The following is a 15,657-nucleotide window of genomic DNA, read 5'->3' on the forward strand; positions in this document are numbered from 1 at the left end:
TATTAAATTATCATCAACCGAAGCTTTAGGTGAAATGAAAATAAAAAGTCGCAACTTTCGGATGTTTTGTACTGCTATTGTAGGCTTTTTAGGAATGAAATGAAAAGGTTAATTAATCGACATACTTACTCGCATGGTAGTGGACAATCACACAAGTCAGCCTTGGTTCTTAGGTTATTATGCACATCGTCCAAACAACAAACTAGTAAAGAAACATAATGTTGTAGAAAATATTTCTAATACTTAAATTTAGATATTTCGGTCAGTAAAAATTGCGTGGCGTTTCAAGCGTTCGTGGAATAGCGTATTAATATGATTGTTTGTTAGTTTTTGAATTTCGCGCAAAGCTACACGAGAGCTGTTTGCGCTAGCCGTCCCTAATTTAGCAGAGGGAAGGCACCAACCGCCAATTCTTGGGTTACTCTTTTACCAACGAACAGTGGGATTGACCATCACATTATAACGCCCCCCAAGAGCATGTTTGGTGGGACGAGGATTCGAACCCGCAGATTGCAAGTCGAGTGCCATAATCACCTGGCCATGCCAGGCCTAAATCAGTTCAATGATAGTTAGACGGTATGAATGGGACTGTTCATTACTGATTTACTTAGTTCAGTTAATCCATTTGTGAGTGATTCAGTCATCGTGTTAGTTATTCAGTGATCAGAAAGTTAATCGTTGATTTATTCAGCGTGTTTATTATTAATTGCTTAGCGATTAAATTTTGAAAGTAACTTTAGCTTTATTTGTGAGTTAGGCGTACTATTAGTTTCGGAGTTCTGTCGGAACATCGTTGTAAACTTAGGCCTACCGGTAAACGTAGCCTGTAGCTGTATAAAACATTACTGAAGGAATAAATTAACTTGTTATCGTTAAGTGACTGGACTTCGCAATATTTCTACATAATATTGCAAAAGAAACCCCATTCTCAACGATAGAACACGGTAAAACAATAATGGTTAATCTAAGGTATTTCCAAAAATACATTTTAGAAAGTGATTTTTTTTTCAAATTTAACGTCCTCTTAACTTACCATGAGTTCTATTCATTAAGTCGCACAAAATAGCATCATCTTTTATAAAAGGATCCAGTGTTGGGTCAACACAATTGCATTGCCTCATGTTTTCTTCTTGAGCACACTTCGTCATGCACATCTAGATGAATAAATTATCCAAAAACTGCATATATTTTCTAATAAATCTAGCATTTAAACATGTATATGTTGATGAGAAAAATATTAACCATAAAAGCATGCTTATTTACCTATTGAGCATTTCTAAGTACACCCTTTTCACCATTATCATGATGGTAAACATTCCTGAATACACCCATTTCATCATTAACACGATGTTAAACATTCCTGAATACACTTTTCATCATTAACATGATGTTAAACATTCCCAAATACACCTATTTAATCAATAACACGAATTTAATTATTTCTGTATACACCCATTTCATCATTAACATGATGTTAAACATTCCTGAATACACCCTTTTCATCATTAACATGATGTTAAACATTCCCAAATACACCTATTTAATCAATAACACGAATTTAATTATTTGTGAATACACCCATTTCATCACTAACATAATGTTCAACATTTTTGAATACATTCATTTCATCATTAACATAATGTTAAGCATTTGTTTGGAATTAAGCACAAAGCTACAAAATGGTCTATCTGTGCTCTGCCACTACGGGTATCGAAACCCGGTTTCTAGCGTTGTAAGTCCGCAGACATACCGCTGTGCTACTGGGGGGGGGCTATTACAACGGTTCAACAGTATGAAGAAACACACACACGAAATTCAAGGACAGTTTCCCCATTGATGTATAAAATTCTAATTAGTATCTTTTTTTACTATTTTGTTGTTTCGTATTTATATATTTTCTGAGCAGCCACCTCCCCACATCTGGCTGCATACAGCGAAAGGTGGTGACGTTGTGGGCTAGAGCACCCACATCTGCTCCTTTTCTCTTTTATTCTAAGTATATAAGGTCGGCGAATAAACTGGATAGATGATGCACCTCTAACACCATTTGGGTCTTACTTCCGCCGATACCTCAAAACACCAGGGAACATTACATAATTACCCAATTTATTATTTGTGCCACGGTGTTAGATATTTGTTTTGTGGCTGCGTTTTTATTCTTTTTTCAAGTGTATTATTCGTTTATTTATTTAATTTCTCTTTTTCTTTTCTATAAAATTAAATTAAATTATATTTCATCTTAGATTTGGAGATGCTGTGTAAATTTCACGCTGTCTTTCCTTTTGATGTAGTCTGTTAATCCCCCCCTCCAGTGGCACAGCGGTATGTCTACGGACTTACAACGCTAGAAACCGGGTTTCGATACGCTTGGTGGCAGAGCACAGATAACCCATTGTGTAGCTTTGTGTTTAAGTTCAAAAACAAACAAACAAGTAGTCTGTTTATTAAAAGTTTTTAGATAACTTAAATAATTATATATATATATTTATAATACACACACACGTTTCCAGCATTAATATAAAATATACAATTAAAGCTTAGTCTACGTTTCTCCATTCTGATGTTTTAAAAAGCTTCACTCACTTCTTGTGTATATCCTATCTCTCCTGTACTCATAACATTTTCTTTACACTTATCTTGGTAAGGAGCCTGCAGCCTTTTTCTTGAAACCTGGAGAACAATATTTTGTACATGATTTATTTAATGTAAAACGTCATGACCGTTATAAAAACAACAACATCTAGTGACGCATTAAAATAACAATAACCCAATTTGAGGAAGGAGCTCAAGAAATCAGGTTAGACATCTTAAACAGCTGTTAGACAGCTCATTGTTAGTCGGCTTAAAATCTCTATATTAAAATAGCAAGGTCTAGCGTGTTGTAACATTTATTGTTGGTCAGCTTAAACTCTCTCTACTAAAACAGCAAGGTCTAGCGTATTGTAACACTCATTGTTAGTCAGCTTAAACTCTCTCTACTAAAACAGCAAGGTCTAGCGTGTTGTAACATTTATTGTTGGTCAGTTTAAACTCTCTCTCTACTACAACAGCAAGGTCTAACGTATTGTAACACTCATTGTTAGTCAGCTTAAGCTTTCAGTACTAAAAGAGCAAAGTCTAGCGTGTTGTAACACCCATTCTCTGTACTACAACAGCAAGGTCTAATGTATTGTAACACTCATTGTTAGTCAGCTTAAACTTTCAGTACTAAAAGAGCAAGGTCTAGCGTGTTGTAACACTCATTGTTGGTCAGCATAAACTATCTCTACTAAAAAGGAAGGTCTAGCGTGTTGTAACACTCATTGTTAGTCAGCTTAAACTTTCAGTACTAAAAGAGCAAGGTCTAGCGTGTTGTAACACTCATTGTTAGTCAGCTTAAACTCTCTGTACTACAACAGCAAGGTCTAGCGTGTTGTAACACTCATTGTTAGTCAGCTCTCTGTACTACAACAGCAAGGTCTAACGTATTGTAACACTCATTGTTAGTCACCTTAAACTCTCTCTACTAAAACAGCAAGGTCTAGCGTGTTGTAACACTCATTGTTAGTCAGCTTAAACTCTCTCTCTACTAAAACAGCAAGGTCTAACGTGTTGTAACATTTATTGTTGGTCAGCTTAAACTCTCTCTACTAAAACAGCAAGGTCTAGCGTGTTGTAACATTTATTGTTGGTCAGCTTAAACTCTCTCTACTAAAACAGCAAGGTCTAGCGTGTTGTAACACTCATTGTTGGTCAGCATAAACTATCTCTACTAAAAAGGAAGGTCTAGAGTATTGTAAAACGTGAGTTCGAACTAACAACAGTTTAGCTATGGGCTAGAAAGCATCAACAGATAAGGTGAGACAACAAGAATCAACGGAAGTTTGTGATAAAAGGTGTAGAGCTATCGCCATCTTTTAAAATATTTATAAAATGGTTTTTTAAATCAGAGTAAACAATGAATGGATTTTAAAAGACTTCTTGGCGAAAGTAGACATGTAGCTTAAACAAAATCGTTTCATTATTAGCTTGAAGGGAAAAAAAATATGTATACATATTACATATTTGTAGGAGGCTACCTCTTGTTTCATAAAATTGTTATATCGTGTTTTACACTACCCTGGGTATGTGGCATTGCTCTGTGACTGTGAGGGAAAAGAGATACGTCCGGATACTCATTCCAATTCTGTGATCGGTCCAATACACAGAGAAAGTGCAATGTTAGGCTAATTTTGTGATTGGTCCGATACACAGAGAAAGTGCAATGTTGGGCTAATTTTGTGATTGGTCCGATACACAGAGAAAGTGCCTGTTTTGGGGTTTTCAACCAGACTAGTTTATGGAATTGAAGGAACAAAGATGTACTCCCTAAAGTCCCTATTTTCAACTGTTAATGTGGTGTGTGCAACTCTTCTTCGGTTTCCGGTTTATTTTGAGTATAATTTATTTTCATTTTATTTTAGCAAACAAAGTTTTATTTCCATTTTACTTCGGTTTACTCCACTTTTTAGTTTCACCATGTCGTTCACTTGAAGATCGGTTATCCTCCTGTTTCTTGCTTCTTCAGTAAATAATATATTTTCCTTTTAACTTCACGCCATGTTTTAATTCCACCTGCAAGAAATGTCTACATTTGCCATTTTAAACTACTAGATACACGAACCTCTCGTTGTTGCGAATATAGAGTAACTGTGTGTTTAGTTTATTGTTGGGATACCAAACATGTAAGTTACTAAAACAACAAAACGGGTAGTTCAATAAACATTTTAAATGCAATATGCAAATAAATTTAACTCGACCAAATAATAAACTTGAAACGACATGTTTTACAAACAGAAACAACACTTTATTGACAAATGCGAACAAAACATTGTCACGCACAAGCAAACAGAGATGGTCTGTTGCAGCTACGGATGACTTCATTAAACAAACATTACATAAACACTGCCTAAGATTTTATTCAATCTAAGGTTCTTCACATATAACTGTCGTGCTAGATAATCTGCTTAACCCCGCTCAACTATTACACAGTAAGCAAGCCTGGTGTGAAGATAGAAAAGACCTGGGCTTAAAAACTATAAACGTAGAAGACAGTTCCTACGAGTAATATTAACGTACTTCAGTACTGGACACATCTTGTTCATCCACAATGTGCCATTTAGGGCAGGAACTTGTATTGAAGACAATAATATGAATGAACATATATTTATATACTAGCTGGAGTACCCGTCCCCTGGACGGAACTTATGTAAGTTCGTGATTAATAAAAGGTTATCTTAAGTTGTTTCCCTTATAGGTAATTGTAGAAAAAAAAGCTCATAAAAACTGCAAAACACAAAATGTGAAACTAAAATTCTTTTATGTATCTCCCCATGGACCCAATGAACTTCCATACCAAATTTGGTGAAGATCTATCTACATGGGGCGAAGTAATGGTAAAAAAAGGAAAAAAAAAACGACCAGCCTTTCTTCTGTTAACCTTTTACCATACACCCTAGCCGATCAGCCTTTCTTCTGTTAATCTTTCACCATACACCCTAGCCGATCAGCCTTTCTTCTGTTAATCTTTTACCATACACCCTAGCCGATCAGCCTTTCTTCTGTTAATCTTTCACCATAAACCCTAGCCGATCAGCCTTTCTTCTGTTCCTCCATAAAAAAACGCCCATAATTTTTACTTCACACCGTGTCTTATCTCTTTCAATCACCTGCACCGACTCGCTACACCTGTCCTTCCACATACCATTGTTGCAAAGATCAGGTAACTTTGTGTTTAACTTATCCTTTAAATACCATGCACCTATAAACATGACCTTCGATATAATATCAGAGGCGACTTTAAAACACCAGAATACGATGACACTTATAATCGTCAATGTACGTAGTTCTTATACTTCACAACAGTTTTAATTACTTGCAAGTTGGGCCTAGTATGGCTAAATCGGTTAGTTGTGTCGTTTAACATACTCTTCGCTTTCAGCAGTGGAAGTATTATAAATGTGCTTGAATATTTCTTTTAAAATATTCGTGTAAAACTACACATAGGCCTATCTGCGAGAATCCGTCCTTAATTTTGAAATGATGGAGGGCAGCTAGTCAAAACCAACCACCACAGATCCTTGGGTTATTCTTGTCTGACCAAAATATGGGGTTTAACCCTCACATTTATAGTATACCCACCGTCCAAAAGTACAGAGATCGTTTTTTTTTAGCAACAAGACACGAATCATAAACCAACTCGATATAAATGTAACACTAACAAGGCAAATGAAACTGGACTCCTATTTATAGCTAATGTATTCAGCTAGACCTTATCAGGGTTGTCAGACTCTTTTCTCGAAATCTCCCTACTGGTCAATAACAAATATCACCATTTTCAGCTGCTTTCAACAACATTAATATGATTTATTGTTCAACAAAGAGGATTGTTTGTTTGTTTGTTTTTTGAATTTCGCGCAAAGCTACACGAGGGCTACACGAGGGGAGGCAGCTAGTCATCACCACCCACCGCCAACTATTGGGCTACTCTTTTACCAACGAATAGTGGGATTGACCGTCACATTATAACGCCCTCACGGCTGAAAGGGCGAGCATGTTTAGTGTGACGGGGATTCGAACCCGCGACCCTCATATTGCGAGTCGAGTGCCCTAACCACCTGGCCATGCCGGGCCTAAGGGTGATGGCCAAATATTACTATTCGATCAGACAAGAATAGTAAAAAAACTGGCAGTAGGTGCTGTTAATTAGCTGCTTTTCCTCTAGCTTATCAGTTCTAAATTAGGAACGGCTTTGCGCTGAGAGTCGTTGTGTAGCTTTGCACGAAATTCTAAAGCAAACAAAAAATGTCAGAAATTATAAAAAATACGACAGATCCTTAAATTTCCAGAACAACACATTTGAAACCTAGGAACACTAATCAGTTATATTCTATAATTTCATTTCTTCTTTTAAATTGTTTCTACTTAGTTCTGGAAGATATTCATTGTTTTGTTGCTGTCGTATTTTGTTGTTACCAGTACTTATACTTTTTATTGCAACTTCTCATTAATGAAGACTGGTCAATGTTCTGTATAGGCAAGGATCTAAACTATCAAATAAACTACCTGTTTAACTGTTACTGTTGTTTCCTTGAAGGGTGGAATGTCCATTCCGTAATATGTGGGGTCAGGCAACACATGGGGATCATGGATGACCAGTCGGACACCAATTGGCATCACGGAATCGCCTACATAATCTTCTAACTCAACGTCCATTTCCAATCGCAAGCCTAAGTTTGAAATAAAATCTTTGTTTGCAATGTTGACAATTTTTCTTTCACTTGGATAATGCACATTACCTTTTATAAAGTAATTTGCATTATAGCTTTGATAAAGTTAAGAATGCACTAACGTAATAAAAATATTTTAGATTAAAAGAACAACGTTTAAAATGCACAATAAAAACTTAATTTAGCCGATGGCCAAAATTAAAAGACTACATGGTTCGGTATCTTTGTTTGTTTGTAGATAAGGACAAATCTACATAACGGGCTATCTGTGCTGTGTCCAACGGGTATCAGTACCCGGTTTTTAACATAGACTTACTGCTGTGCCTCTGGTGGTATTTCGGTAACTTTTCTGCTGCCATCATCAGGAGTGTTCGTAATAACAAAGGTAGTATTTCGAGACTTAAACGTAGTTCTTTGCGAGTATGTTTCACAGGCGTTGAAACAGAGATGACCAGTGACCCCGTTTCCAATATAGGTGAGCCAGCATCAATTTCGGGACCCTCCCATAATTTTCGAAGGACTTACGATTTCCTCAATGTGAATCGAGATTTTGGTCAAGATAGAAAGTATTTTAATTTGGTCATTAAACTTCTTATTTTCACATTCATTTTGCTTGTGTCTCCCCACCCCCACCCCATTGATTGTCTATCATATATCGGCCCTCAATGGATCTAAAAAGGCTCAGATTGCCCCTCTAATTTTCAAGAATTTCAAGATAAATATTCTCCTCCCACCACACATACACTTCTTACTGTGACGCGTGTTTGTTTTTTGAGTGAAGGCAGCTGAAATGTGAACTATTTTTGAAACAATCACACACATAACATACATAAGAACTTAGCAATTTAAGTTCTCTGTCAACACAGTTGTAAAACAACGTGTTTGATTTAGTAATATCTTTTGTCAGTAAAACAAAGACAATGATAGCGTTACTCGCCCAGATTCTTCGACAGACCTAAGAAATATGCTAAGGTTTATCCAAGCTGGATAATAGTAAAAGGATATTGAACCTAACCTATAGCTCGATTGCTTCTATTAACCTGGGCCTACCCTTCCTTATTGTTTTCTTTTTTGTTTCGGATATACGTTCTTTGGAAAGTACGTAGGTGGAACTATTACAGTAAACATGTATTAGTTATCGATTGGCCAAACATAACCTAAATTCCTTACAAAGTTTGAGCTAATAGAAAAGCGTCATACGTTTACTCTAAATGCATGCCTTCTCGCCTCGGATCAAACACTGGACTCACTGAGTTTTTATGTTTGGTTAAGAAGTTCTGGCCGACTGGAGCGATCAACTAATAAATCTTAAGTTTCAATAGTTAGTTACTGTAAAGTATTTGAATCTAGCATGGGAATGACTAGAAAGAGTTACAGTGCTGGCATTTACTGATATTAAATATCAATACCAGTAAGTAAGGACCTTAATATGAATAAAGCAATATATTTATTAAAATGCATTATAAATAACTACAAATCTTTTGGTAAAATACATGTCTGGATCTGTTTTGCTTTTCGTGAATTGTGAAAATTTTATTCATAATTGCACAATATTGCGATTGGCATTGAGAATGTATTAAAATAAAATAATATATAAATATTTCTTACCACTCAATCGTCCTGTAGAATATGCGATTAGCAGGTCTTCCCCATCCTCTAACAAAGGCAGAACATTGAAGGAGTAGCAGTTTCCATACATAAAGTTGGTAAATTGTGAGAAATTGCTGAAAAAAACACGTATGTTTTTTATGATCATATTACATACTACACTAATTTTAAATGTTTTCACAGCTATTGGAACTACTTAATTGCTTGCTCTATGTAAGGAACCTAATTTTGAACGTCGGCCTTAAACATAAGCCAGGCAATGGTAAGAATAACATTAAAAGTTAAAACGTATCCATTATTTTCATATCTCGCTAATCTGCAGGAAGATATGTAATATTTTAATTGCTTAAAACAACAGCTATGCACCTAATTTGAGACTTAATTAAAAACTAAATATTTAGGAACAAGGCTGAAAATGTTATCCAATTGGTAGTTAGGCGAAAATACATTTAACGGTTCCTCAGCTATGTTTCTTTTTTTCTGTAAAAATATCTTACAAGGTTGACAAGTTAATTACAATTACATTTCTTAAGACCTAAGTCGCCTACCAGGACTTATCGACCCTTCCCTTTGAGGGATAAGTTCCCTAGCGTGAAATTCTGAGACCTCGTGTTTGCTGAGGTCGACACTGATCAGTTTCACACTAGAATTTTTAATGTTACATTGTTCTCTTCTTAAATTGATTTCCTTTTATCTTAAAATATCCTGCTAGCATTAACAAACACATTATGACAATTAAATAGTCTTTTATCATTGGTCTCTCTCTATTTGTAAGCATTATTAATACTTGATGATGCATAATTATTCTGGTTAAATATCAAATGTATTCAACATAGAACAGTTATACCTGAACCATATAATGGTGTCTGTCTAGGTAATTCAGTGCATGAGGTGATTATCAAATAGAAAATACTGTTGTAACGTGTTTTGTCTTTGCGCGGGCTTTCTAAGTTATTCCATAAAATAATGCAACGTCCAATTCACTAAACAACAAAGAATTCATTAATTTCTTCAATCAGGTTCTAAACATAATACGTTCACTGGTAGGCCTAACTTCACAAACAACATTTTCACAGAAATTCTGAAGCTAATGGTATCGTTGGTATGCGTAACTTAAAAAAGAAACTCAAGTGATTTACGTAATATTTCTTCGTTAATCGATCGGTAACAAACACGTTGACTGGCTGACCGAATACCTAACTTGACAGCTGAATCCCCCACGAAACGATTAACTATATCATCGACAAATAAGCTAATCCACGTTGGCTAACTAACACTCTTTAACTGACTAATGAACTGATTAACTAATTATAACTCACATAGTCTATCGTTTGTATATTGTATTCTGTTCCAAGAACGTTCAAGATACCACCGAGGCCTAAACTTTTATGGAACTTCTAGACTTTCCACAATATTACACCATGTAAAAGAACTCGTTCTGATGAACAAAACATTAAAATACTAAACACATATAAACTATAAAAATATCGATATCTTAAGGAAACGACAAGCTAGGGGTGAAGTCTAAGCTGACTAGAAGAAAAGTTTAAACCTTAGAGTTGAGTTGATTAATTAGTGAGTTTACAATGAATGACTTCAATCAGTTCGAAAGCAGTATCAATAAATTTCGGTAATAAACTGTCCTGAATTAATAGGTAATGTTATCCTTTAGAGTGAGTTGAATAATTAATCAATTTACAATGAATAACTGTTATCAATTTGAAATTGGTATCAATAATAAATGTCAAGTATAAGATTCCACGAGCAAGTTTATTATTTAAATGTCTGATTGTTATTAAGCACAAAGATGCACAATAGCCACGTGCTGTGCTCAACGCAGGAATCGAACCCCTGATTTTAACATGACATAATCCTTGCAGTTCTGCCCTTTTAATGCGAAAGTCCTCGAACATACACTGAGAACTTTTCTCCTTAGACAGGAAAATAAACCAAATAACGCGTAGTGTAAGAAAACCATACAAAGTTATTCATGATACAAGTAAAGAAAAACTTTTTAAAAAAAGGAAGTAAATGTAGGGATGTAGGCTAATATCAATCCTTCTAAAACAATGCAAACAATATAGCAGAAATGGCATATGTATCAGCCCTACATAATAGTACAGGCATACAGTGTTGTAGAGTTTTAACAGATAAAAATAGGATAAATTCAATTCAGTTATGATTGAATGTTTATACATGTATATATATTACTATATGTTAATTCTTGTCTGTGCTATTATGTAGGGATGATGCAAATGCCATCCCTACTATCTTGTTTAGAATGTTTTTGAAGGATTGATATTTGCTATTCCTACATTTACTTCCTTTGTGAAACATTTTTTCTTTACTTGTTTGCTTATTTTCTTTAATGCAGTGTTTCAATAGACATAGCAAGGTTTTATTTATAACCAAGTTCTAAATACAATAAGGTTCCAACTGTAATATTTATTGTTTATCTATTATTGACTGGTAATTCCTGTTTCACCCTGTACTTAAGCTTTTTATACAGACATCAAATTCTATAAGAAAGCTAACTTCAAGGGGGTAATGATAACATCGTTTACACTAGGATTGTGATTTTTTAAAATTACTACTACTTATTGAAAATACTTATAAAAGCGGATACTCTTTTCGAAACTATGTCACCTCAGTGAAGTTGGTTGACACCATTGTTTCGGTTTTTGAGTTATTATGTATTAAAAAAAGCAGAAGAAAGAAGAACAATAAATTCAAACTTTTTGCTATGATATTTACAAACATTCCCAGAACTTGTGACTAAGTCATTACATCGGTATTGTTATAAAAGAAAACATCGCATAGCATTATAGAGTTCTGATGACCTGTTGAGGAGCTATTTAAAATACCATTTCGATGAACAATCCGAGTCATCCCTACATAGGCAGTGCTGCCGCCTGTCTGATACATTATTTGTCCATTTGAGTACATTTTAATAAAAATGATTTCTTAAGTATTTACAAAATAAAAGAAAAAAATAGTTTTACCTATACGAACAGTCGTATCCTCGGAAGGTACATCTTTTAAAGAAATCTTTAGCCTGATGACCAGCAAGTCTTCGGTAGGAATCATTTAACTGACTGTAAGCACTCATAATAGCTAGTTTTTCTGTTTGCTCCTTCGAAAGAGGGTTTTTGGGATTACAGACAGCTGCTTCCAATCGAATCTATTATGGAAATAATAATGTACATTAGTCACATATAAAATAACATGAGGTCTATGATAAAATCGATCATAAAAATACTCCTCTGAGCCTACTCATTTAATTCATTCAGTGATATCAAAAACCCGATTCAGTGCACAATAATCAGCCATGTGATTCTAACATGTAGAAAACAGAATAATCACAGAGAAGTTGGGATTATACTTTACTAGCATAAAAGGTCCTCTCATGATTCACAGAAGCCTCAAGGTACCAGACAAGCGTTTCCATTATCTTAATTATTTCTATAGCTAACCCAATGCGCCAATTCTTTAACTGATTTGTTGCCATTTCCCGAACTTAATTCAATTCAACTCTTTTTAAAAGCAATAAGTTTTAATTTAGCTTCCCAGATTCGTTTTTTCTTCTCGTGTTTTTATTTTAATTCTTTTCATTCTCCGAATAATCCAATATTCTCTGATTCATATATTTCTTCCTGTTGTTTGTTGCCGTTTTTCTAACTTAGTTCAATTCAACTTTTTTTAATTCTCATATTTGTATTTTTCTTCCAATGTTTGTCTTGAAAAAAGTATTTGGCAGAAAACCTCCACGAATTGTTCTTTCAGTGAGTGAGAATTAGAAATCAATATGATAATTTTCTATAGACCTTCAGGAAGCATAATTATGGGGCTTAAGGGCAAAATTAAAGAGCAAAAAAATTGACCAAAAATTTTTTGAGTCAAATCTAAAAAAATAATACCCAGGCGCACACCGTCAGTACCCCTTTAGGATGCGTGCAAAGATTCAGGTCTCTAGGTTCTTTTCTCTTGGAGCTATGGCGGTTACACACACACACAGACAGGCTCTTTTATTATTGTAGATATATAATAAAGATGTCGTTTCGGTAGAATGAAAGTTAATTGCGTAAAATAATATTTTATAGGCATTGGACTTTGACAAAAGATCATAGAACAAATTTACCATCATTTACTAGATTTTGAAGTTACATACTAGAGCAACCGAAAACCCTTAGCCTAGTTCTAGTCCTAATGTCTTCTCAGACATGCTCTCTAGCTTTATCTTTGATAAGCCTAACACCTCATAATCATTATATGAGGTTAATAGTTTGCTCAAAAAGTAACAGTCAGAGCAAGCAATATGAAAAATTAAATTATTTGAAGATTCTGAACAATATACAATAACCAAATTATCAAATAACACCAGTTTCGCCTAGCAAAGCTCCTGAGTTGAATACTTGAAACCTGAAACGTAAATCAGGTACGAATAACTTAGTGATACACCTTGAGAACTAGCATCTTAAAAAGTGACGGAGCCGCTAAAAGAATTTGGGAATCACTGTAATAACTATGCCATTACATTGATGTAAAATGTTATGCATTTTTATATATCTTTCATCAGGTAACACAGTCAGAATTGAGATGAGGAAAACGCTAGATTGGAAACCTAGAAACGTATATACTGACGAGAGTTTTGTTTTTGTTGTTGTTGTTGTTAAGCACAAAGTTCATAATGGGTTGTCTGTACTGTGCCCACCGCTAGTGTAGGAACACGATTTTTTGCGTTATAAGCCTCAGACTTACCGCTGAGGGAGAGGGGGCATATAGAAAAAGAAACTTTAGCTTTTGGATAAACATGTATAAACAAACAACATATATACTGGTTAGAAGAACAACAATATTTTTTTAACAGAAAAAGCTATCAAGGCTTTACCTACCGGTACTTTCAATAACTTTTTGTCTGAAGTAAAATACGATAAACAGGGTATCATATCATCACCACATATCCGGCTTGCTTTCCACCTGTTTGGATATCAAAACATAGTCAAGCAATTGGCATATAATGTAAATTAATCACTAAACATCTGCATCAAGGAAGAAAAAGTTTAACAAAATGGTTCAGAGTGGTTACTTTATATTTTTAAGAAGCAGTTCTGGTTTGGTTTTTAATTTCGCGCAATGCTACACGAGGGCTATCTGCACATGCCGTCCCTAATTTAGCAGTGAAAGACTAGAGGGAAGGCAGCTAGTCATCACCACTCACCGTCAACTCTTGGACTACTCTTTTATGATTGATAATGGGATTGACCGTCACATTATAACGCCCCCACGGCTGAAAGGGCAAGCATCTTTGGTGGGACGGGGATTCGAATCCGCGACCCTCAGATTGCGAGTCAAGCGCTCCTAACCACCTGGACATTCCGGGCAAGCAGCCCTGAGTAGAAACATGAAACCATAACTAGGCCCTCAGAGTTACGTTTGCTTGCAACGACATCATTTCGTATGAAGTCCAGCAAGGCTAAGCTGTGTGTAAGAGATTATATCACTCGTGCCTTTTAAAGTAAATAAACTAGTAGATGTACTCTTCCGCAGGGTCCCCGAAAGAGTTCTATTTGAAGAGTAAATAAACCCAAAATTAAGAGTAAAAAATATTTCTATTTCTTCCTTTTCAAGTTCATATGCTATGCTGTATTGTAGCTACAAGGTGCATAATTATTCTCGCGATTCATGGCATGCACACGTTTCACTGACGTTACGACAGTACAAATTGCAACGTTGAACATCCTTTATGTGCCATCATATTAGCGTCTACTAACTGACTAACAGACAATACACTATTGGATATTGGTGCGAGTGGTTAAAACAGGTGACACCGCCAGGTGGCCTTCGGCTCCCTTTCGGGGGAATTAACGCCTGCACAATAACTTTGAATATTTTTTTTTTTTTTGGCAAAATTGCACGTGTATTACTCTAGTGTTCTCAGATGTCATTCAAATTCAACCACATACATAAAAGACTGTGTTTATTTACTCTGCTACAAAATATTTTATACAACGATCTTCGGTGAGCATTTCAAATATTGTTAGTAAGTATGTTTACCATTCACTTTTTATATCTTTTTTTTATTAGGTCTAGTGGCTTTACAATGTTTTTCTCGCATTTTATTACAGTCAGAAAAACATCATCTTATCTAATTCATATATGACTTTGTTTTTTATGATTTGCTATTGAAAGCTTAAAGCTGCCAAACTGGGTTGTCTTAGATTTAGTCAAGGAATATAGGCTTACACCAATGTTGCAGAATGTGTTGCTGTTCTTCTTGAAAGTTTTTAAACGAATATATTGACTTCATCAAAGATTTAAAATGAAGTTAATAAAACCATTATGGTTGTTTAGAAACTATTAAAGTTTGATATAATATGTGATTACTTATGGTGGTTAATTCTCTGTCGTCAATTTTATTTTATTTTTAGAAATACTTGAATCTATGAAATTTTGCATCTCCCAGTCTTGCCACCCTATAGCTCTCGAAATGTTTATACGTTTTGCAAGCAGAATGTCACATTCAACACCAGTATTCTTTACAATTAAGTACGGTAGTACTTAATAGCAGGGATCGTCATGAAACAAAATGGCAGCCATAGAAATCGCCCGTTTAAAATCACCTATAAAATGTCTGAATATTAACAATGACTATTTCACAGTATTTACTGAGCACAACTGAAGCTTACTGTACTTATAAAGCCGCCTAAGTCGCCATATACGTGTTTATGGAGTGAATCAAAATTTAACTATTTCAACGAATTTTCATCTGATATGTAAGTGACTTTTCTAGACAAATGTACAG

General features: G+C 35.0%; 1 protein-coding gene across 1 annotated transcript in view; it reads right to left on the bottom strand.

Moving 5' to 3' along the window:
* LOC106478731 (FMRFamide-activated amiloride-sensitive sodium channel-like) overlaps window positions 1–13,826 on the bottom strand; it is a 22,679-nt gene extending 8,853 nt beyond the window's left edge. Inside the window, exons 1-7 of the mRNA XM_022382387.1 lie at window positions 13,748–13,826; window positions 11,858–12,036; window positions 8,856–8,971; window positions 7,084–7,247; window positions 2,584–2,670; window positions 1,034–1,154; window positions 130–202 (exon numbers count right to left, since the gene is read on the bottom strand). Coding sequence (XP_022238095.1) covers window positions 130–202; window positions 1,034–1,154; window positions 2,584–2,670; window positions 7,084–7,247; window positions 8,856–8,971; window positions 11,858–12,036; window positions 13,748–13,801 — 794 coding nt within the window. The 5' untranslated portion in view covers window positions 13,802–13,826. The remainder of the gene's footprint in view (window positions 1–129; window positions 203–1,033; window positions 1,155–2,583; window positions 2,671–7,083; window positions 7,248–8,855; window positions 8,972–11,857; window positions 12,037–13,747) is intronic.
* Between the last annotated feature and the right edge of the window lie 1,831 nt (window positions 13,827–15,657).

This window comes from Limulus polyphemus, unplaced genomic scaffold (genome assembly GCF_000517525.1).
Source record: "Limulus polyphemus unplaced genomic scaffold, Limulus_polyphemus-2.1.2 Scaffold245, whole genome shotgun sequence".
Taxonomy (NCBI): Eukaryota; Metazoa; Arthropoda; class Merostomata; order Xiphosura; family Limulidae; genus Limulus; species Limulus polyphemus.